The sequence below is a fragment of the Heliangelus exortis genome, chromosome 13 (genome assembly GCF_036169615.1).
Source record: "Heliangelus exortis chromosome 13, bHelExo1.hap1, whole genome shotgun sequence".
Classification (NCBI taxonomy): Eukaryota; Metazoa; Chordata; class Aves; order Apodiformes; family Trochilidae; genus Heliangelus; species Heliangelus exortis.
The window spans coordinates 3,436,188-3,461,430 of record NC_092434.1 but is presented as its reverse complement, the minus strand read 5'-3'; the positions used below and the strand labels follow the sequence as shown (position 1 = coordinate 3,461,430).

The 25,243-nt window shown below is 40.0% G+C and overlaps 1 protein-coding gene across 3 annotated transcripts in view; it reads left to right on the top strand.

The window, feature by feature from the left end:
- The window catches only part of CMIP (c-Maf inducing protein), a 128,762-nt gene that overhangs the window by 51,232 nt on the left and 52,287 nt on the right, over positions 1 to 25,243 (top strand). For all 3 annotated transcript variants that reach the window (XM_071756640.1, XM_071756639.1, XM_071756638.1), the window contains one exon: positions 15,715 to 15,840. In XM_071756640.1, coding sequence (XP_071612741.1) covers positions 15,715 to 15,840 — 126 coding nt within the window. The remainder of the gene's footprint in view (positions 1 to 15,714; positions 15,841 to 25,243) is intronic.

Sequence of the window (25,243 nt, the reverse complement as noted above, 5' to 3'; positions counted from 1 at the left end):
GTTTCTCCCTTGTTTCTTCACCACTTTATGTAATTCACACTGAAACATCACTTGTGCCCTCGCTGTGTGGTGCTGCCACAGCCAATGCTGCTGGGCCTGTGGTGGTTGGGATGTGCCTCTTCTTTGGTCCAAGGACAGAGTAGCCTGTGCATCATCAAAACACAAAAATTACAATTTATGTACTGATTGCTGTTAAATGAAATGTTAGCATTATTTGAATTGACTTGCACTTTACTCTGTTGGCTACTTGGTTGAAACAAAAGGTTCTGTTTGCTGGCTTAAAGTTCTAAGTGGCCTGCAGGAATATCAGCAGTATCCAAAATGTGTGTGTGAGCCCTATGTTCAGGATATTGGTGGTATCTGTGCTTCAGTATCCAGGCTGTGCTCTGACAGTGTACTACTCTCTTCTGGAGAACTGTAATTTTTTTTAAGGAAATGTTGTCTTTGCTATTCAGTGGGCAATGTTAGCTGAGAAGCTTGGGGTTGTGCCTAAGGATGTGGAACCCACAGGCTGGGTGGTTGCTTTGTAAAACTGTCAGGTAGTGTAGGCTTGTATGGTGCCATGTTAGGAGTGGTGCTGTCCTTAATTTTGCCAAGTTAATTTATTCAGTTTCGGAAAACAAACTTAAGCTCAGCTGTTTTGTGATAAAGACATTTTATGTGGGAGATTTTATTTTGACAGATTCTTGAAATTTGGGGCTCTTCCTTTTTCATTATTTTACACAAAATACAATGGCTATCTTGCTGTGACAGTAGATGGGTTTGGATTGTTTATTTTTTCTATTTCACTTGCTTGGTTTCCTTTAGCTGAGAATAAAAGAAGGAAGACGGCAGATTCTGTGTCAAAATGAGCTAAGCAAGAAGGTCTGTGGGTAGCTGATGATGCAGTCTTAAGGCATGGCCTACAGGAAGGCAAATGAAACCTACAAACCCTCAAGAGCCTTAAAGGTCAAAGCAACCTGTTAAAATCAGCACGGCAGATTGCTGGAAGCCATGGTAAAACTGCCAGAAATGCAGTAGCTTACTGATCAAACTTAAAAGCTGATCAACTCTGTTGTCATGCTGTGAAAAAGCTTCAGATTTTTCAGTTTTGGTTGTGTGAAGGATCTGCCTCTCCCCCTGGGCCATGTTTAGCTGCAGATGTTTGTGAGATGACAGCAGCACTCTGGGGTCCATTGACTAACACTGGGCTTGCTGGAGTAACCCTTGCTGAGCCCTGGTCAGGCAGCACAGCTTGCTGCAAGCAAGGGCAGCCTTCATCTTATTTGCATGGCTGGCCAAAGATCAGGCTGCTTTGAACATCAAACCTGAGGGTTTGATCTCTGCAGATTTATCTCTGCTTTCTCAGGGAATAGGGAGCAGAAAGTCCAAGTGCTGACATTGCTGAAGCACTCGGGGAGTGCAGGCTGCAGAGTTTTCAGCTCTCCCCTCGCTGCTCCTGGAAGAACCCATCTGAGGGAGGAAGCTCTACAGTTGAAAGTGGTTTCATAATCTTTGGTGGGAAGGCAAACCATGTCACTGCAAAAAAGTCTTCAGAACATGTCACACATGACAACACTGATAGGGAGCAGTAAATGACAAAATCTCCTTCCACTGGCTGCTTTGTTGGTGTGAGGAGCTGATGCTGCTAGAGCCTGGGGACTTGGTGGGGCACGTAAAACATAGGGGGCTTGCCTCTGGGGCTGGATGGAACATACTTCTGGTGTTATGTATCCTTCACCTAAGCTTTCTCTTTGCAGTTCAGAGTCTTGAAAAGAAAATGTGTCATCAGAGCTTACAGTCCAAAAATCACCATTATGCTACCTGCTCTCATTGCTTTTGCGGAGCACAGCACACTGATTGGTGTCAGTTGTGCAGATTCATTTTCCCTTCATGTTGAATAAGGAAAATAGATATTTTTTTTTTTCAGACAAAAAAGCATTTATTTAACAAAAATAAAGCCACTGTTTTAAGTGTTAGTTTTAAATGGGAATCAAAGCATGAAACCACAGGCCATTTGTGTGTGTGCGGTGTTGCAAAAGACACAAAAAGGATTGCCAAGCACAGCAAGCTGGAGTTGAAGAAGTCAGCATTCAGAAAGACTGCCCAGAAATGGATAGTGAAATCTGAAAAGTATGCTGTGCTTTATACCTTGTTCTTTTTAAGCATGTAGAGAGTGAATGTTAAACTCTCTTTCTGTGTATTTAAGGTCAGTATCTTGAGCTCACCCTTGTATACAGGCACATTCTGGTTAGAAGTGGAAGTGTTTACTGGAGTACATTCAGGGAGCTCAGATCCTGACTGGGTGTTGCTGAAATTTTCTTTGCTGATTTTTAAACAATGTTCATTTGCACAAATTAAGTTCTGTAGTTACTTGTCTTTTGACACTGTAGACATCAAACTTCAAAGGCTTGCTTGAATGCCAGGTAAAATATTGGCATCCTTTTATTTCTAATAGTCCCTAAAATGAAAGAGTGTTACAGGTTCTGAGCTGGAAGGATTAAGTCTTGATCATGTTGGAATACAACTGGAATGAGGAATTTCATTTGCTCTTTGAGAATAATTTATAAAGAAGTTGAATGGAGGAGGAAAGATGACTGGGATTTTGTGTTTTGTAGTATTGAAATAATTAGCTCATAATTGAAAACAGAGCCTCATCCTGCAGACACATAATTTGTTATATAGCATAATGCAAACACAGTGTTTTAACAGAAGAGGATTAAAGCATCTAGCAAGGGACTATTTTAAATTCTGCTCCTTTTCACCATGTGGTGGTTTACACTTCAGTTTTCTTGGAACAGGACTGATGTATGGGTTATAAAGTGCAGTGTTGTGCAGTCCCACTGGATTTCAAATTGGCCATTCCATCTGCTGGAATTCCGTGTTGCTAGAAAAAAAAGAACAGCATGGGATTTTTTTAAAAGTTATGGAGGGGGTTTATAACATTGTATATTTTCTTTACCATGGAGTCAGTTTTGTCTTGGGTACTTCAGTGAATCTGGGTTCCAGGGAGAGGACAGGACTTCTGTTAACACTGTGAGAGATGACTGCATGTCTGCTGCTGTTTGACAGTTCTTTAAACCCCAGTTTAAATTCTGCTAAAGCCTCCTTGATCTCAAAACTTTGAGATCCAACATTCTATGAGATTTTTCTGCTGGGATCAAAACACAACCACAGAGGAATCTGTACCTGGGTAGCACTGGAAATTTGCTGGATGTGCACAAGTCTGGCCAGATGAACAAGTTGGATCAGAAGTGCAGCTTCTGGCACATGAATGTCTGTTTTCTGGGCAGTTGATCTATCAGGGCTTGGTTCTGGCAACACAGTGAAATTCTGGAACATAGCACAGAAACCAGGGCAGGTGATTTTTGGGTCTTAGTATCTGCTTCACCGGTGGCTGGATTTTCCTGCATTTTACTTGTTTGCTCATTGTAACTGGGAAAATGAAAACTCATCTCATCTTATTAAATGTTCAGCTTTACCATATGGTTTAAATCACAGAATAATCACGGTTGGATCTGAGATCACTGAGTCCAAAATGATATTCGTAGAGCACTCCTAGATGTAGGAGTGTGTATGTCTTCTTTTCCACAATACAGTTGCATGTGGTTATACTAGATTTACTCTACTTCCATATTTACATAACTCAGATGGACATGTTTTATGTCCTCTTGAATTATGTCTGTAGTCTGAATTCACACCTTTGATGCTCTCCTTTATGCAGAGCATTAAACCTGGTTACATCTCAAGACAGAAGTGTCAGCCACTGATTAGTCACAAGGAACATCACCTGAGTCATCTCCGTCCTCAGTGTGGTTCAGTCTCAGTCTTCTCAAAGCTGTGCTGATGGTTGAACTGCTGATTTCTGTCTCCAGATAATTTCAGTGCATATTAATAAATGACATTAATTGATTAAATTTTTTTTTTTTTTTTTTTTTTTTTTTTTTGAGATGACTAAGATGTCAAGGAGTATAAACTTGAAGTATAATGGCATAGGAACTGCTGATCATCTCTGATTTGGGTAGTGTCTGGAGTCATCTCTGGGAATGGTCTGTTAACTTACACCCAAAATTCCTGTAGAATTGTCATTTCAAAGGCATTTTAATTAGGTGTTGTGGAGAACAATTGTTCTGTAATGCAGATTATTAGGGAAAAAAATCCATAAATCTTCTGTCACTGTGGGTTTTATTTTTTCCCCTAGACCTTCAGCAGCTGTGAACTGCATCAGGATACAAGTTTGAATGCTGTTAGAAGGCCCAACAAAGTCAAATTCATCCTGCAATGGCTAGAGAAATGTATGATTTGTGTGTGTGCCTTGAACATGCTTTTTTTGTTTGGTTATTTATATTGGGGTTTTTTGTTGTTGATTTTTTTTCTTTTTTTTTTTTTTTTTGTTTAGCTTATTTTTTTGGCAGTGAAAGCGTCATCTTCAGCTCTTCTCATCCAACATTTTAATGGTCTGACATGGCCATTTATGCTTTTGTGTCTGGGGAGGCTGATGGGCAGTCCTCATACCAGGCCTTGTCAATAGCTCAGTGTGTTCTTGGTGGCAGTGTTGAGAAACTGTGGTACTTAGTTCTCAAGAAGGACAATACAGTTGCTATTCTGCTTTGTCCTGGTCTGATTTTTTTCCTGCCAGGGGAACAGAAGGGGCACAGCATTAGTCAAGCACCGTAGTTTTTAACGCCTGAGAAGAAACATTGTGATTGTCTTCTCTGACGTCTGCGAAGCCTCATCCAGGGAGGTTTGCATTGAGTTGTAATTTGCAGTTCACTGGCTTTTCATTCTGTTCATGAAAGTGTGAGGGAATAAATGAATGACAAGTTGAGGGGTTGAATCTCAGTTCTTTCTCCATGTGATGAAGGTTGGTGCAGCCACCAGTTGCTTGTCTCAAAATCCATCAGCTGGATCTCGACTTCTCAGTGAAATGGACCAACAGTTTCCTTAATGACTTTGCTCAAAGTGCTTTTAGTTTCTGAAGGACAGGTCTCTTTCTTCATATGAGTAAAGCCTAGTGCAGCTACTGAAATAACCAATTTGGTGCTTCATGCTGTGGCCTTTGTTCTTGAAAGCACCAAGGTTTGTATTCAGCATCCTGAGGACAGTGCTCAGTGTTGATGAGTCCTGCCTGCATCTGCACTGTATATTTAAAGTCAGATATAATACTTCTAGACTGACAACAGTGTATTTAATCTAGTGCTAGATTACTGCCAGGATTACATGTGCAGGATGTGTTTTAGGGAGTGCTCCTAGAATTCATCTACAGCACATCTGCTGCCACTGAGGCATTGCTGCTGCATCGCTGCCTCTTGCAGGGCTCACAGCAGCAGGCTGGAACATTGTGTTTCCAGCTCCTGAGTGAAGGATATCCTGGAAAGTAATTTGAAAATATTGATGAAAATATTAATTAAAAAAATATAAAAGAATAGAGGGAGTGATGACTTGATACATCTTCCTTGTAACTGGGCGTGTAGAGACAGTGTGCTGAGATGAGATAAAAAAGAAAATAGGAGACAAGAATTTCAGAGGTGTGGTTTGTCTGGCACTGGTGTTTGTGGCTGAGCTCATAATGCTCTGATGTGCAGAAGATACACTTACAGACAGTTGCACCTTTGAAAGTCTGATGCTTTCTTCATGCCCAATCTTTGCATCACGGGAATGTGTCTGAATGTACAGTAGAGCCTTTGATCTGTACTTTGAGAGAGGTATTGGCAGAAAACCATTAAAAGTGGCTGTGGAGCTGCTGGGCTGTGGGTCAAACTGAAACTCCCTATCAGTGCTTTGCAGCTGAGTCTGATTTTTTTTTTTTTTAATATATTTTGCAAAGAACGGGATTTTAGGTTAGGGTTCTAAATTAAATCTGAAGCAGAGAGGCACATTCCTCAGTTCTTTTCTCTTCTGAGTTGGGTTTGGTGATGCAAAACCTTGCAAAACATTGGAGTATTTGGAAATAATCTGCCACAGTGTTTACAGTGTTGAACGTGGTTTTGGTTTCTGTTTTGTTCAGTTCCAGTAGGAGCTGGTAATTTGTTGCAGAAAACAAGAACAGATTCTGTTTTGGACTTCAAAGATATTAAATATATTTAAATTAGATATTTTTTAGAAGCAGCAGAAAGGTCTTTCTCAGCAGGATGCAAGGTAGAGAAAAAGGCAGAGGTTACTTTATTATGCAAGCTTTGTATTTCCTTTCCAATAATAACAATACTTCCCTAAAATGCCTTGATAATGTCTAGTTGAAGCTTGCTGATCACCTGGGCCTTTTTCAGTGGCTAATGTGGATGTTTTGTCTTATTTTGAGATGCTTTATATTTAACCTGTTTCTTTGTTTCTGGGGAAATGATTGATAAACAATCTCTATATTAAGCATTCTTCTTCAAATGTTATCTGGGAAGATGTAAGTAGGAAATTGAAGCTGTTACATTCTTGATGCCCAACCCTTCCTACTAATTCTGCTCTGTTTGTTTTTCTGAGAAACCAGATTTTTCTCCATAGTTACAAGCATAATAGTGCCATGAGATTCTGTTAATGCTGTAGGAACATGTAGCCAAAGCAATTAGAAGGAAGAAAGCTGATATTAACAGTAAATTCATATATGCCTTTTGATCAGCCATGTCTGGTGAGAGTTGAGTAGTTTATCAAATAAAATGTTAAGAAACTGAATGATGAGAAATCTGATTGTACTTTAGGAATCCTCTGCCCTTGGCTGGAGGGGCCTGGCTGGTGGGATAGAGGGAACAGGACTTTTCCTGGGTCACTGTTAGGGTTCTGTGCTGCTGTGGTGTCACACAGTGATGTGGTGAGATTTGTGGCTTTAATTTCATAGAGGAGGGCAGGAATGGTTATACTTTTTTCCATTCCTGCCTTGGGCAAAGCTGATACAAGCAGAAGTGGGCGAAAGCCATGATGTGGATTCAGGTATAGAGTTCAAACATACCTCATTTGGAATCTTTTGTATTCTGCTAAAACCAAAATGCTATAGAGGGGAAACAGCTCACGTTTTCATCAGTCTTTGATGTCCAGCTCATAACACACAGTGGTAGATGTAAGGCTCTCATGGTTTGGATTTGGATCTGCTATTAAATGTTTATGTACTTGGGTAGTATTGGCTTTCTGATAGCTTACTCTTAAAAGAATCTGTGGCTAGCTTAACTTTGGGCAAACAGCTTGCTGAAGAGCATTCAGATTTCTTTTGGCAGAAACTTCTTGAACTAAAAGTAAGAACTCTTTGGTTGTTGAGGTCAAAGCTCTGAAATGGAATCCTTCTCTCATCTTTGCCTCCCTGAGTGGAAAATTCAGTCTACAGAGTTGTGTCTGCAATATTTAGGGCTTTGCAGTAGTGAGTTATTTCCTTTAGAGATAGTAAATTAATAATCTTGACCTAGGGCAAGGATGTTTCTGCAGAATTATGCACAGGAAAGCTGACTTGACAATGTAATTGAGCTTGAAAACCAAAAGTAATTGCCAAGGTTTGGAGTGAAACCTGCAGCCATTGTGCTGACATTACCTGAAGGTCTGGCTTGTCTGAAAGGCTGGATTTTTTTTAGGCCAAGTAAATATGTAGAGGAAATCCAGAACTGATTTTTCCCCCTGTGTGTGAAGCACTTGTGTTGCTTCTCACCTTCAGATGTGCATCACCAGCTCCTGGCTGGGTGAATAGTTGTATTTTCCAAACCTACATCACCTAGAGACACATCTGTATGGTCTGTGTTGTGTTGGGTGAGCCTGGTCTCCTGAAACAGTATGAGGAAGGAAATGCATGTTCCTCTGCTTCTTTGAGCCCTGTTTCAGAGGATTTAGAGGAAAGAAGTGAGGGCTGAATCATCCAGTTGGAATAGAAAACACCACTGATGGTTTAGTTTTCAAAAAAACTGTGTGAGAGAGAGCCTATGATCCATTAGTGTGTGATAAACAAGGCTTCTCTGGAAATGCATCTCTTTGGGGACACATAGCTCATTATCCCTGGAGGGACTATTGCAATTCCTCGGAATTCTTCTCCAGCCTTTCAGGAGCCTCCCAGATAAAGGGGTTTGCCAGTTTCACAGCACCTGGTTTAGTGTTTCTTTGTTCTGCTTTTCAAAGTGTGTCTGCTGAGATGATGATGATAATGACACTCTTATTTAGCTATCTTGAAAAATAACCTGCTAGGCTAATAAATGTTTTATTATTGAAGCACAAAGTTTGCTAGTATGTGAGTTTCCTAGCACTTCATTCTCTGTGAGGAAAATGCCTTTATGATTTTAGCTAAATATTTCACTCTTTTTTTTTAAATCAAAGAAAAAGAGTCACTTTGAGAACACTTCACTGTATCTTTCTGCATATCAAGGGAACCTATGGAAATAATTTGGGTTCTAACAACCACTCTCTCCATTATGCATTTACCAGTCAACTGACTCTTTCCTCAAATATTTACTCTGATATTTCACTGCAGTTGCCCTCTCCTTCTCCATTCCCTCAGCATCTCCTTTCCATGGAGGTATCACACATACTTCAGTCAGGCTGTATTTAAATAGCAACACTCCCTTCCAGTACAAACAGTCAAGTCAGTCATAAAACAATGAGGAAGACCAACAGTGGAGGAAGAGGAGGAGGAGGAGGCCATGGGTGTGTGCAAGCACAATTTTGCAGAAGACTTCCTGCTGAAGAGAAGGACTTCCCATTAGTGTCAGGGAAGACCAAGAGGAAATCACTGCTGGACACAAGAGAGCTGGATCTCACTTAATATTATGTAAAAACATCCAAATTATGGTTGAAGGTAAGACATGTGGAAAAAAACACTGGCACTTTTAATCACTGGCACTTTTTTTTCACCTCCTCCCATGGTGGATGGTGATTCCACATGGCTGTGACTCCTCCTCAGGAGGTCCCTGAGGTTTTTTACCTGATAAGAGTGATGGTTTAGGGAGGCTACCATTTTACAGAGTATCTGTAGCTTTTTGAAGGCTCTGTCTCATGTCCTTTCACCTATCTACACCATTAATACATACAGCAGAGAGCTGTATTAATATTTTACTGAGAACTCAAGACTTGCTCATCTTTTCTCCAAAAAAGGATCAAAGTAGAGCAATCCCTGTTGGGGATTCTTAATCATAGTTGTGTTACTGCCCTCCCTGTCCTGTACATGTTCATCAGATTGAGAAATGGCATCCTGGAAATTGCAGGGTTAAAGAGTGAATTAAAAAGAAGAGGAAGAAATTGTTAATGGAAACCATTTGACTGTTGCAATGTCAAATGGTTCCATGGCTCCAAAGGTAAAAGACATAGACTTAATAAGTAGTATTACAGAATGCTTGTTTAAATGAAGAACTTAATATATTGAATATTTATGCTATGTCTAGTTTTGCAACAGTTTAATTCCTAGACTTTGCAAATAAATTGTAGTAAGAGATGACCTGGGATGCACATTAAGAAGATTTTGAGAAGTTTCAGTATTGCAGAGTCAGAGGCATTTTGTGACACAGGATCCTGGATAGCTCAGCTTCTTATCAATTCATGGTTTTATACTTGTATCACCTTCCAGGTTTGACTTCATACACACTATGACAGAAGTGAATGTGTTGCTTCCCTCTCAGCTGCCTTCAGCCTTTTTGGTTTGTAAAACCCAAAACATTTCCATGGGAGGTGCAGATCCTTGTGCTGCGGATGTGCCCCTGCTGATAACAGATGTGGTTTCCTTCTTTACCTTTTCTTGACCTCCTAGAGATAATGAACAACAGACCTCTGGAGAGCTGTAAACCAGAAGTAAAAACCACTGCAAGTGCAGGGGAATGTGCAACAGAAACATGCTATTGCAATGACCTAAACCAGTTCTGAAAAGCACAACTGAACACATCACTTTCCCAGTTATTAACAGGCTGATTGTTTTCCAGGTGGCCATTTTATATTTGAAATCAGCTGATGATCTTATATTTACAGCTCTGTTTTAACTCTGGTTAAAATAGTCATTAAAGGTGGCATTTTAGTACAGCATACATTGTGTCTGGCTTGGTCTGAACTCACTACACCCAACCTTTTTTGCTTTCTCAGCATCTGATACATTTCATGGCATGTTGCATGACTGATTTATTGAAAGAGAACTGAAAACAGGGAGCAGCCTTGACTCAAGAACAGTTTGTGGATACAGTTTTGTCTCTGTCACATCACTGTTGCTATGGTGAGCCAGCAAAGAGCTGTTTAGCAGCTCTCTTTAGGTGTTTCATGTTCTGGGCAGAGGTTACGGATTCTCCAAGGTTCCTCTAGGAATTGTTATACAGAAGTTTGTGTGTGTGTGTAATCTTCTAAAGTCAGTCCCTGCTACTCCTGCTTCTGTGAGGAGGTACCTGCTGGATTTTGGCTTGTGGTGTCCCTTCCTTTCTGAATTTCAAGGAAGGTGGATGAAGAACCTCCCTGTCTCATCAAGGTTATCCTCTTATTTCCTCCCTGGGAGGCATGTCCTGGAATTGGTGGGAATTGATGCTGTTCTGTGCTTTGAGCTTCTTTCATTTGAAGTTTGGATTAACTTGAAGTTCTTTCTTCTGCTGGTGTCTGGTGCACTGATTCCACAGGGTTTGTAGGTCTTTATGTTGACACCATTTTTTTTCTTCCCAGCTCTATGATGAAAAGTTTTGGCCTCTCCATTTTCAATAGCTCCACAAAACTGATACTCCAGTCTTGCTGCAGGTTGGAAGGGGTTTTTTTTCTGCATGGGCTGGGGTAATCTGTTTCTTAATGACAGCTCTCAGTTTTTATTAATTTTCTGAGGTTAGTTAATGCACCAGCCTCAAGTCCCAGTTTTTAAGTACTTAGAGGAAAGAAAGAGACTTATGCACATTTTGCTGCAAAGCCAGATTTGGTTGAATTCCTGAATTTCTGAGTAGATTCCCAGCTGATACACATCAGTGAAGCTCCACTGAAGTCTTTTTGATGATCAGTTCAACTGAGGATCTGACCTTTCTTAAATAAATTGTGTCACTTACTGAAGTTGGGGTGTTTAACACTAAGCATATGACAGTTGTTGCTGTGTTTTTCTGTAGATGAATATGGGATATATTTCTATGGTCTTTTATCTTTGTGTAGCTGTAAAGAAGGACAGGTGTATGTGTGTACATTTATACACACATGGATGTTTATACCACAGTCGCCCACACATAAATAAATATAGGGAAAGTCCTCTATTTTTTCTGTAGTTTTGCACTAGAACACTCTGGATTTCAGATGGTTATGAATGGGTAGAGCCTCACTGAAGATTTGGGCCACCATGTCCAAAGTTGCCTCCATGTATCAAAAAGCTTCAAAAGCAAACAAACAGAACCCCACCAAGCATTGCTACCAAACTTGGAGAAACTTAAGGGCAGAACAGCTCTGGGCAGAAATGATTTTGTTTCACTGCACCAAGAGGTCCCTTTCCCATAGGTTTAAGCACCTTTTCACCCAATGTTGTCCTGCTCCTGATGCTCTGAGCAAGTGAGGTCTCCTCTTGTGGTCCAATTCATGAAACCTCCTACGTAATGGGAGGAGTGGGAAGGGGATGGTGATGATGAGCAGACCAGGGTTCTGGGAAGTGTGATGGATTAGATGAGAATGTTTTTCCTAAGAAGCTCTGAAATTCCTTCATGCAGCTTTGGGGCAGTTGTGTGTCTCTCTGCTGTCAGTGTTTCTGTCTGTTTTCTTATCACATTAATCTCTGTTAGATTAACATTGCCTTTAAACTATTTCAAGTCATTATGACAAGTGAGCATGGCAGTAAATTCTTCCATATCAAGAGTGGGACAAATAGCACTGCATATTATGGAGTATTACTACTAATTGCTTAACTTGATAAATGTCTTCTGATAGGTTATATTGTTAATGAACAAAGATGTTAATTGCCCTTATCTGAAATAGCTACATTTGCAGGGGCTACTCTGGAGCCAAGGATGTCTCCTAAGAGAGATTTATTTCAAATCACCCATTGTATTCAGTAATTTCAGAGTCCATTACCCTTCAGTGTGCCAACTGAATAGTCTCCACCCCCATCAAAGTTTTGAGAGCAATCAACTCTTCCTACATGTTATTCAGCAGGCCTGAATCTTACTTGGGTATGGAAAACTTGGATGTAAAACACTATACTCATCATGCTGGGCATGAGCAGCATGGCTCATTCTTAAGAGCAGCTAAGAGAGAAGAAATAAGCACCTGACAGTGGAAGAACAAGGGTCTGGAATAGCCCTGTTTTCCCCACCATCTGGAGTATTTAATTGGGAAAACCATTCTTCATTGTTATGGTGTTTGTGGGAGTTGTCAGTCTAAATATATTGTAATGCAAACGAGCATCTCTGTTTGTAGAATTCATCTTTTCTAGATGCTTTATTTGGAAAATACACAGCTGAAGAATTTGTACATTATTATATGATTAAGTGCATACAAGCCTCATATTAACAATGGACGTCATGTTTTTTCTTTCCCTTTTAGAATTTCCCATGGAAACAAGTGGGCAGATTTTTGCATTATTGAGTAGCCTCCTGCTGCTGACTTTTCCCAGAAATGCTAAGAGAAAGCCTTATCTGTGAGCCTACATGTTCTTCCAGTTTGGGGAGCACTGGATTCCCTTAAGATTTGATTTGTAGTAGGTTTTGATGTGTGACTATTCTGGTAGAAAGTTTTTTCAAAGCTGTATGATTAATAAATCTTTATGGAATGGAAAAAAGGCAAAATTCTCACTGAGGTTAAAACCTGATTTCCCAGTGGAGCTGTTGTGTGTTTTGTTAGGAGGCTAAAGGCTAATGTGAAGAGGAAAATGTGTCCTTGACTTAGGGTTTTTGTTGTTGTAATGAATTTAATTTTAATTTGTGAGTCTCTTACAGTTTTTCAGAACTTGTTCAACAGCAAGCAGCGAGGAGTAGTTGTAAATCTCTTCAAGTTGGCATTTGTAGATTCTCTGTCCAAAGTTTCCCAGCTTGGGATTATTTTTTTAAAGTGAATGAGAGATGTGCATTATCTTCCTTCTTTGATAAATTTCAGGCTTTGCCAAGAAATATAAATCTCCTTTCAGAAATGACAACTATAAAATAATAATCATTATTTTCATAAATGGAGACATTTTCAACTGAGCTTGATATATTGCTGCTCAGAGATGCTGTGGTTTTAGACTGTCTCATACCAATAATTAGACTGCAATATTCAGGTCCTCGTTGCTGACTCCCTTTCCCATGATGTGCTGCTCCCTGAATTATGTTAACATACTGGCTTCTGATTTATGTTCAAAAAGGGGCTGAAGGAACTCAACAATAATCTGGCAAAAGCAGGATGGGTTTCCTGAGCTGCCTGATGCCCCAGCCAAAGATTTGTATGGGCAGAGGTAAAATGGGTGGATGGAGGTGGGAATGGTGCTGAAGAGTTGGGTTGATTCCAAAGGCTTCGTGGTGGCCTGCTGAGGGCTGGTCTCATTTTTAGGTATTTTCAAATCTTTGAATCCACATCTCTGTTCTTCAGTGTTGTTCTAATTTGATTTGGAGTCACCTGGGGGTGAGGATGCAGCTTCTGGGGGTGTGTAGGTAGTCTCACCCTTTGCAGACTGCAGGGCTCTGTGTTCCTCCATTCTCCTTGACAAACAGGACTGTCCTATGAGAAGAAGTGATGCCTGCAAGAAATAGAGCTGTGATCAGTTGCTATTAAAGCTTTTTCAATTGATTTTTTAAGGTATAGAAAATGCTTTTAAGGTATAGATTCTTTGAGAAGCCTTCAAATCCACTTTGAAGTCAATAGGGGGTATTAAGGGCAGTCAGCACCTTAAGAGAGAAATTTAAATCACTTTGATTAATTTCATTTTCTATTTGCATCTGCAGGTCCTGGTTTTCTCCCTTCTTTCTTTCAGAGCATGTTTTTGGTAACTTTGCCTCCCGAGCATGCTAGATTTTATGCTGGCTGTCTTCATATTTTTCCATGAGTGTTGTAATGCTGATTACCAAAGGATCTTGGGCCTTTGGCTTCCTGTGAGAATGAGATAATTACTCTCCAGTAGGCAACACATGACATACAGTATCAGCATTAAGCCACTGGGATTCCAATCACTAGTGTAGAACAATATTGTGGGTAAATGAATAAGCAGAAGTTTATCATACTTCCTGCATAACAAGGTTTTCGTTAAAGAGACAGCAAAATTTCTTTTCAGTGAGGGCCAGTGTAAAATGAACTCTGCAGCAACAAATGTTATCCAATAAAAAAAATGTGTTAAAGTTCAGGCTTGCTGGGTTTTTCTTGCTGAAAAGGCAACTGATTTTTGTCGCAGCAAAGGTGGGCGACAGGACCATCATTGCATTTTGGAAGATGACTTTTATGGCCTTATGAAAATACATGGAGTGTATAACTTCAAAGTACAATTTCCAGATGCACCACCTACTTAGCTTATGGAGGAAAGTTTTACCAATAAGAAGCAGAGAGGTTCCAAATGTAATTTGCTTCTTTCACACTCGCCCCCAGGAATCGTGTGTTGTGATTTAAAGACTTTGCCCTGTTTGACCCTGAAATAGATGTGGTTTCTCCCTTGCCTTCTTTATTTCAAGACTGTCAGTTAAAAATAACATATACATTGGGCACAGTGGGAGTAAGTTTGAGAAGTTTAAGATATATATAAACCAGTAATAGTGAGAAAATAATTCATGAATGTAATGAGCTCTGTTCTCTTGCAAGACAAGGTTTTATCCACCTGGTGGGATTAATCTGCATTTTTGTCTGAAAATTGTTTCTCTGCCATGACAATACTGCTCAGTTTGCTTATGCTGTAGCAAAGCAAAATAAATGACGTCTGTGAGGACCTCTGCTAAATATTCAGATTACTTAAACAACGTAAAGGCTTGCATAAAGTACAGAGTCTGTACTCATACTTGATAGTTACACAGCTATATCTCTGTGTATTTACATATGTTTAGGACATAATTTTATGTGTGCTTGTGTATATCCGTTTATACTTCAGCTTATCTCAGTGGTAATTGTACTTCTGTAATGCCTAAGAATTACAGGGATACTAATAAGGAGTTTTGTGTTTAACTTGGTTTCTTAACCTGCTGCTGTCAATTTATGTTGTACATGTAATTGCCAAGTACAGGTAGTTATTTATGTGTTAATTGGGACTTTCACTTTAAACTGGGCATCAGCAGTCTGTGCATGAAACCAATACTTATGTATAGGGTGAGATGAGTAAGTTGGTTCCTCTGCTTTTGCTTGAACCTAAAAGCTGAGGGCTGAATTTTTAGAGTCCCAAGAACCACTGTCAAATGGTTCTTGTCAAATGTAGCTGTCTAAATTCTGATTATGTGCCTGATCAACCTTGCAGCCAGGGAGGAGAACAGGAATGCATGGAATAAAAACTACCCTAAAATTACACTTCTCTTCTGCCTCTATGGTTGAGATGCTGCTTTGTAGGTTGATAGCACATGCATGGCCAGACCCTGTAATAGCTTAATCTTGAGTTCAACTCAAGATTAGGTTTTGTTAATTTAGGGTCCAGAATCAAATTAAGTGTGACATTTTTACATCTGAGGCACCTAGGACTTGCCTAGTTTTGGTTTTAAGTGGGTGATCTTAACACTTAATCAAGTTGGATGAAGATGGCTGGCTGGCTCTCTTTGTTAAGCAGCCTGTGTAAGAATTTTGCTTTCCAATCAGATGTTTTGCAAATACTTTCAACACCAAGAGTAATTCTGATAGTGTTGTTGTTACTTTGAAATTATGCAACTTCTTATGACTAAGTAAAGTTTTTTTTCCCTCTCTGTTTTCTTGCAGCCAACTGGGTACATGGAAAACTCCATTTCCTACAGTGCTATTGAAGATGTTCAACTGCTCTCCTGGGAGAATGCCCCTAAGTACTGTTTACAGCTCACAATCCCTGGGGGTACTGTCTTACTGCAGGTACAGTGAACACAGAAGTACCATTTTCTTTCTCTTACTATGAATTTCCTTTAATTTCTGTTTGCTGTGCATGAAATCTGAATTAGATGGCCTCAGAAAATGCAGCAAAGTCAGTGCTGCCAAATGATCTAACTATCAGAAATGTGATCAGGGAGATAGCTCTGAAACTATGTTGGTTGACAGTCAAAATGGAAATTTTGGGCCACAGTGATTAAATCTTCCTGATGATTTTGAGCATCAGAATAGTGCCCTGTGGAACAGCACATTGATGCAGGCCTGGAACAATTGTATTTTTTCATACAGTACAATTTTGGCATGAAACAAGTTAAAAATTTCATCCATCAATCCATACAGGAAACCCATAACTTGCACTGGAAGTTACAGTAATCTTTTAAAAAAACATATTCAGTCTTCACTGCAAGATTCCAGTATATTTATATCTACATATGTAGATATATCTTGGATATGGAATTTGAAAAGGCAGATTTCAGCAGTTGAAATGCAAACTTAAAGAACTACTTAGTTCTTTAAGTCTTACTCTCAGACAGAAGACAACATGTTCATATTATTTCAGATTTCTTCATCCTGGTGAAGTTTTGTAGGACTCCTTAGCCCATTGCAAGTTTTAGTGACAGAAAAGCACTTCACAGCACTGAGCTTTGGAACTACTTTGGGGTAGGAAAAGAAAATGCAACTGAAAACCCTTGAGCTTTTCTCTCGAAGAACTTTGAACAGTCATAATTTGAAAAAGACTGAATTGATTTCAACTTAATGCTTAATGTAGTTCCCAACACCGTTTCAAAGACAATTTGTTTGGGGATTTACTTTTTCAGCTGGATATTCAGTCATAGCTATTGTGTATATGCATTTCCAGCAGGTCTGAATGTAAACAGACTTGTGAGCAATTTCTGCAGAAAATGTGGAGAGCTCATGAAAAATTAAAAAGGGTATTTTTTGTATTTTTCCTTGAAAAAGCTTGAACAACTTCAAAGGATTGACCAAAATAGAACTATTGGGTGTACACACACTTCAACTGTACCACTTCTGCACCAAATGTAGTCCAGGAGATAAAAAGTTGGAAATATACTGAGTAACAAATGTGATGGCCATGTCTGCTGGATCACTTGTCCATGTGAATCCTGGTGCTCAGTGCACTGATCCCTGGTGCACAGTCCAGCATTCAGAATAGAGTAGAATGGACTCTGTTGGATGGGACCTTCAGCAATCATCTGGTTCAACTGTTTGACCAGTTGGTGGCTGACCAAAAGTTAAAGCATGTTATTAAGGGTATTGTCTGAATGCTTTTTAAACACATACAGGCTTGGGGCACCAACCACCTCTCTAGGAAGCCAGTTCCAGTGTTTGACCACTCTCTTGGTAAAGAAATACTTCCCAATGTCCAGTGTAAACCTCCCTTTGTGCAGATTCTGAGCCATTTCCCACACATCCTATCACTGGATACCAGAGGTCAGCAGCTCCCTCTCCTCTTTGTCTCCTCAGGAAGTTGTAGAGAGCAATGGGGTTGCCATTCAATCTTCTTTTCTCCAAACTAGACATGAATTGGTTGCTGAAGACCCTCTAGGTCCACAAAATATGTGACACCTTCAGTATCCAGGGAGGGTTTAGTCAGAGCTCTTCTGAAATGGCTTTACCTGCAGACCATGTGGAAAATAACCCAAGGCTAGGTGCCAAGCTGGTCTTTTCCATACTATAGACTTCTGCAGAGATGTGGAACAGCAGTTGACTCTGAATTAGGAAGCCAACAAGATGAACACCAGGTTATGCTGATACTTGTTCTAGCAAGGTCTAGCTCTCCTTTGCCTTCATTTCAGCCAGGCTGATGGGTCTGTCTTACACAGAACACAGTACTTGACTTCAGCCCTCCACGTTTCCTGTGCCTTGGTGTTTGGGATGGTTTTGAAATGTCATAAAAATACCATGAGGTTTTGGTGATTTGTTTTTCAACCTAGCAAAAACAGTTTCACTCTGAAACGGTCAGAGGCGCGCGTGGAAACATTCACAGCCACATCCTTTGTTGAGTGTATTTTTGGAACTCCCTTTCATTTACTTCACTGGTGTAATCCTGGGGTTTTGCAGCCCTGTAAAAAGGGGCTGCAGCCATTCCCCCATTTTCATCTGAAAATACTGCAGCTAATAATTTGGGGGGAGTCTGATAACATGGTGGACTCTCTTGGTGCACGGGTCGCATCTTTCCTCAAGAGTGTGCCCGATTTGCACACACAGGTACCTGTCTCTGCTCCATGCCTTGGGACTTTCTGTGGCTCAAAATGCTTTGCTGGTTTTAGGCATTACCAGGGAGTGTGGGGAGTCTGAATTTTGGGCAGGCTGCTGCAAGTCCCCCATAGTCCTGATTCTGTGGTTTGAAAAGCCCCTACCATGCATGACACTGATGGAGGCAGGAAGATGAACCACGGTTTCCCAACAGCTAGATTAGGGTCTCATTGTGGACAAAATCTTCCTTGCCTAATCCGTTGATTAAACTAATTAGGAAGAATCTCATTTGTCAAATTGGATGATTCTGATTTTTTTTGTTTCTTGCAGTAATTCTGGCTTTATTTTTTTCCATAAATTTCCACTTAGGTTTGTATTTCAACAGCTGAAATCTGCCTTTTCAAATTCCATTTCCAAGTCTTTATTCTGTACTTTATTGTAGCTTTCTTTACAGGCCTGCTTATTGGAAACAAGATAAAAATTTGGCCCAAAATTTTGGCCCATAGCTCCCTGCTGATTTTTAAGGAAATTGGTAGGGTGTGCAGACTTTAGTCTGGAGTAGTCTGCTATTTATTTCTTTGAAGAAACCCCCAACAAACTAAATACACAGATAATTATGTGTGTGAGAAAGTAGCATCCAAGCGTGGATGTTTTGGTATTTTCTTCTGAAAGATCAGTGTCTTTATGTAACCTCATAGGGACTGATGAAGTGGAGTGAGCTGGGCTTCTGTTGTGTTTCCTGCTGACTGGCTGAGCAGACTGGATCAGATTACATTGTAGCTCTATGGGAATTTCAACATAATTGAAAATACAAACTTTAAAAATGTTTTTAGTATGACTTGGTCCTTGGTAGTGTCTCGATTCAGCGAATGTGGCCAGATCAGAGGGAGTATAAAAATAGATTTCCCTTATACAGTTGTAATGTGTATTCACAAATCCAAAACAGTACCAAAAGTTATGTTTAGTACACTAATAGAAACCAAGATGCAAAAAATGGATTTATCAAGTAGTTGAGTTAAGCAGAAATGCTTTAGTATATGTGACAAAGTCTGAAGTATCCAAAAGACCCATTCACTGAGGTGCTGGGAAATGGAGATGCTGAGGAATTAGCCCTTGCATACTTGGTTATTTCCAGATTTCTGAGAGACTTCTATGTGTTTATGGGGAATTGGCACTTGGGATTTTTTGTAAAATCATTCTTCCCCAGTATCCTGAGCAGTGCCATGTTCTGATGCAGTGTCTAGCTCTGCTATCAGGAAGTGTGTGATAGTGGAACAAGTCAAACTACTGCAAAACATGTTCTTCTGAAGTGCACTTCCAGTGAAATATGGTTTAGTTCGTTTGTTTATTTGTGGGTTTCTTAAAGACTTAATCTAAATGAGGTTTATATACAGAAAAATGTTTAAATGAACTATCTTGACTACCGCTGATTTATTCCACTTTTTTATTAATTTTTTTTTGAGATATGCTTTTGCATGATTTATTGCAAATTCTTCAGTACTGGGTGATATTGTTGATATGGTTTGACATAAAATGAAGCATTTTGGTAGTTCTGAATCACAGGCTTTCCCGATTTTTTCACTTTGTACAAAAAATTACAATTCTGCTTCACTGGTTTGAAGCAGAAGCAAATTTCGGACAAGTGGCGTTTCCCGCAGATGGAAATTCACTTCCAGCAATCCTTGTGGGAGGATGTCAGCATGTGGTGTTAGAGCATCCTTCGTGTATTTGTTTGTGTTAGGCTTGACAAATGCCACGAGGGTGTCCGAGTCCATGTTCAAGTTCTCATCCTCCCTGTCTGCTGTCACCAAGGTCTATTTCTGGCTCATTACTGCACAGTAATGAGTCAGAGAAGGAAGAGTGCCATTACCTTTCCTTACATCATCCTGATGTCCTCCCATAGCAATACTGACCCATCCCAACCTATTTTAACACATGAAATCTGACAGGCAGTGCCGGAGGTGATGCAGCTCCTCTTGGGAAATTGGATCACTTGAACAGGACGTGTCTACCTGGGTTTCAGAGGAGGATCTGGTTCTCAGGGAGGAAACAGCTTAGTCTGGGTTGGGATCACATTGAAAAGTCCTCTTTGTGTGTGTGCTTCCCACTCTGTTTGTTGTATCAGCATCACTGTCTGAGCCACAGGAGTGTTTCATTGCCTGGTGTCTGGGGATTCTCATCCTCCCTCGTGGGAGTCATGGACAGTCAGGTTTCTAGATGTGCTGCTGGCTTCTGCTTTCTTCCCTTCTGCCAAATGATGGTTTCCTTGGTCCCTCTGATGAGCAGCAATCAACTCTTGCAGGTTTTTTTTCTTTCTTTCTTTCCTACAACTGGGACAGCAGGTCTGAAAGAAAATGTTGCTGGAGGGATGCTCAGAGGCCACAAGCTCTTCAGGCCAGGAAGTAGGAGCCAAGTTTATTTAGCTTTTGAAGAAGTGTGAGCTCCTTATTGCTTCTGCTCTTCTGCTTTCTGTTTGTGAAGCACAACGTGTGATTATGGTATTGTGTGGATGATTGTGGAGAGGATGCTGCTAGTGACAGTGAAATAACAGGAATATCCTCTTGAAAGAGAATGAAAAAAAGACCTTAAGAGTATAATTTCACGAGCTGCTTAGCACCAAATGCACAAAGAGTCCCAGGAAAGAAAATGGCTTTGGTGTTCTGGTCATGACAGTACTGCCTGCTTTCCTGTGGTGTCCTTTCTTTCAGATTGATCCAAAATGCCTTAAAACCGAGCAACTTCCCTCCCCAGTGCTTGTGTAATTTCATTTCTTGGCAATCAGGTGTACTCAAAAGGAAAAACAAACAGAACAGGAAGCCTTGACAAGCACAACAGTCACACGTCCAGCTCGGTGCCTGAGCACCTTGTTTCTGCCAGTGGGTCCCCACAAAAAATATTTCCACTAGATTTTTTAGTATCATTTTATTTTGGTCTCTTTGGAGAACCTGGCTTTTGTTTCAAGTGCCAGTCCAGCCAATGTTGCAGGTCAGGCAAGGACCAAAATCCAGCAGAGGCAGGGAATATTTTCAAGAGGAAAACAGCATTTCTAGCAATTACCAGTAATTGTGTCTGTACCTAGAGCCCAGCCAAAAGAGTGGCAGGTTTCACTTGCAGGCTGCCCATGTTGTGGAGGTGCAATGCTGGGATGTGTATCAGAGGTGTAAAGGTTTTGTACAGCCTGCATGAAGCAGCAGTGTTCATGGGAGCCATGGGAGTTGGTTGTCTCACAGCTCTGAGCCCCTCTGCTCTGCTCTGCTCTGCTCTGCTCTGCTCTTCCTGGTGATTATCCTCTGGCTGATAATAAATTGTTGCAGAGAAGGCTGCAGTATTTTACAAGTCCCAGTAATAACTATCAGCTGGAGGAAAGCATAAGAATACCCCATGCTGCTGACCAGAGGAACAGAATAAACCCAGGAGGAGTTAAACCAGAATCTACATCATCAAATCCCACTTATTGCCACATCTTTTCAGATGGCAAAATCCTTTAGGGGAGGATATGTGTGAAGGATGCTGTTGTAAGGGAAAATCTGGCAACTTTTTCTATGTGGACAAGCCTGTTCTTGTATTCATTCTTCTGAGTAATGCCTATGCCAGTAAAAAGGGATGTTGAAGTACCTAACTTACAGTTAAAGGAACTTGGTAGCATGGCATATGCAGTGGAGTGGAAATGACAAATTTTCTGCTCATGCTTTGTTGCTGTAGACTTACTGGTATTAGTGGAGCTGTATTTACATTAGCTAAAGGTCTTCATCATTTCTGGAGTGGTTTCTTGCAGGGTTTCAGGTGTTTTGTTTCTCAGCAGCATGTAGGTTCCTATTTTTTCTCCTCCTCTCATGGATGGAAATTGCTGCAAGACTGGCACAAAACAAGTGTTCAGTTTACTATTTTTGTGTGCAAAATTAAAATCTCCTGCTAAAAAGTTTATTGCTTTTTAGCAAAAAAGTGAGTTCCTATTCATTGACTAAGAATGAAGTACTTTGGTTGCAGAGAAAAATACTTCCCTTTTTGATCAGAGATGTAAATTTACTCATGTTGACTAAAGCTCTGTATATTCAGGGTTTTATTCTCTTGCAGTTTTCCTCCTGTGAGCAGTGCTTTTGAAGGTGATGAAATTAATGCTATTGAATAAAATTGATTCTGTGGCTGATCACAGCTTCTCCACTCTGGCTGAACATTTACCCCCCCCCAAAATTAGAATATAGAATCCTTCAGAACACAGTTGTAGGATCAACAAGAAGTGCTAGGTACAGTAGGCATTCTTAAAGCAGATATTCTTCATTTGAATTATAATAAATAAGCTGCAAGTAGTTTAAATCTTCTTGCAACTTATAAGCTTTACTGCCATGTTTTTCTGTTTTCTAAAGTACTTTTCTACTGTGTTGTGGTTGTTCAGAAGCAATGGGGGGGCCTTAATGGTGCAAGAAACTCCAATCAGTTGGACCGTGTGCCACTGACAACCGTGTTAAAGCATTTGAGAACAAAATCTTTAGTGGGATTTAGGTCTAAATATCCCAAACCCACAGGAGGTTTAAACTATCATTTTACGTAGTGAGGTTATCAAAACTCCATTGTACTTCATTCCTGTCTCATCAACCATTTGTAACAACATCAGGAAAAACATTTCCAAGTTGAATCTTGCTTTTTGTTGGAAAGGCAGCTGTAAGGTAAGTGGTGTGGAACCAGAACCACTGTATGGACAATGCTGAGAGTTGAAAAAATTCCCTGTGCGGTCAGAATGCCTTAAGGAATGTCTGGTTTAAAGCATTTTTTGTCTTATTTCCTCCTTTTTATAGTACCCTAGAGCTGAATAAATACAGCAGATTTTGCCCTCAGCTGGAGTGAAAATGATGCAGGTGTCAGTTTGAGGGAAGGGATGACTTCAGTTCAAAAGTGCTGCACTCCAATGCACATCAGATACAACTGTGAATGTGTGCAGCCCCTATAAATAAATTGTAGTTCTTTCCACTGCTAAATCTTCAACGCTCATTGTTCCAAACTTAAGAAATTTTATGCACAATAATCTGCGTGGCTGAGAAAGTCAGTGTGTGCAGAGGTGGCCATTGACTGGACAGCTGTCTGGATGAGCACTGACAAGAACGTGATGGCTCTTCTGTCATCCCAGCATCCTCAGAAGCTCCCAGTTCTTTTGGTGAGAAAGAAGTATTTCATGGAGTCTTTTCCTCACTCTAAGGCTGCAAAAGAGGAGGGAGGAGGAAGGGATGCTGTTGAAGAGCAAGTTGTTCTTTGTCTTCTACCAAAGATCCAGTGCTTCCTGCACATCATTGTGGTTTTGCAGCTGGGTGGAGTCAGGCAGGCGGAAGGGTGCACTGGAGGATTAGCTCTCTATCCTGGTGGAAATGGGGAATGCTGGTGTCAGACAGCTCCATCCAGATAATGGTGGCTGGCTTAAAGGCCTTCACTCTATCTGTGTTGAACACTGTGGGAAGAGCACTGGTGAAATAACCGCTGACTTTCCAGGTTCCTCTTTCTGTTGAGTGCTGATCATTAATAGCAGGGTGGGGAGTCCCTAAAGGTTTGTTTTTCTGCTTTTGTGTTCACTTTGTCTTTTTTGTCTTCGTTTTCCTTGGAACTGGTGGACGACAGCCTGAGCTCTGAGACTTTCTTGTTTTAGAGTGGTTCACACTCCTAACCTAGATCCAGGTGCAATTTTTCTTGATCTCTTCCCCTCTGCAATAGTTCATGCTACGTGTGGACAGTGCTCGGTCCCACACGTGGAACCTGGTCACTAATTTTGCTCTTTAAATTCTTTTTGTATATTACTGCTGTCAAGTTAAGCTGGTCTTTCTGCTGATGGTTTTGGATTGGCCTTTTATAGCACTCTTTGTTTGGTTTCTCCTCCAGTATTTGCAGTCCACTCGTGTCTTTACCTCTGCTGATGTCATTGTCCTCATTAATAGTTTCTGTCATTTAGTTTATATAAGGCTCCAGTCATTTACACACTCTATCTAAATATAGTACTTTCTAATTATTTGTAGTGGTCTTGCAGTCTCTAGTTACTGACATCCAAGAAGTAGGAGAGTAATTAACAATTCTCAACAGTTCCCATTTGGGATTTCAGCATTTGCTCTCATGTTAGAGTTCAGTGCATTTTTGGTTCAAGTCATGTAATGGTCAAACCAGGAGCTAAATCAGGTTGAGATTTTTGCCTGTTTGAGAGGAGTACTTCATCTCCCTAGAATAATTTGGATTTTAACAATTTTAAAAATAGAATTTTAGTTTACGTAGTTGCTATATACTCAATCTGCATATTTATTTTTCCAAGGAAGTAACGGATGTGTAACTTGCAATATTATTAGTGCTGTTACTTAGCATACATGCTCAAGCCCACAAAAAATTCAGTTTTACTTGTTTTCAAAGGGCTTTGATGCTAACATTTGAAATGGAGGGGTTTTGTTCCCTTCCATGAAACAGTTTTCTCCTTTAGAAAAAAAGGTTCCATTTGAAATGGAATCTTCCGAAGAAATTTGAGTTTTTAAAGCATTTTGTTTGGACAAAAGTAAGAAAAATCCTAAGCATATTTAATTCATGCCTTTTTAATTATGTTTAAAATGTTCTTCAGGCATTTATGGCACATTACTTTTGAACTTATATTAAAGTATAGTGTAAAGTATATCAAGATGATATATTACTATTCAGTTCTACAACATATAGTGGTAAAAGGTCTATCTTATCATATGTTATAATGCACACATATACATAAAATACTGTGTAAATAACAGAAAGAAAATCATTAAATATTGGCAAACCAGAATATCCTGAAGATCTACATTGTAAATGTTTTTACAATTTCTCGTTGCATGCAAAGGAAAAAAAGAAAAGGAAATGATGCTTTTTGTTTCCGTTTGTAGCAGATTGATGCTGATCTGTCAGCATTCTTCATAAAATGGAAAGTTTGTCTTGAAGAAGCTCTGTGGTCAGCCAGAATTATTTATGATGGATCTATTCTGCTTTATTGCCTAGAGATCTGCTGGAGGAGCAATTGATTCTCATTAAGATATAAATAAATAATATGTAATACATATATAAAAGAGCATTACTCCATTTAATTCACAGAAATCAGTCTAAATTTATGTCACCAAGACATCAGGATCTGACCTTGAGCTTAAACATGGTTTTTGGTAACCATGCAACGTTTTTACTTCTGCTCTTC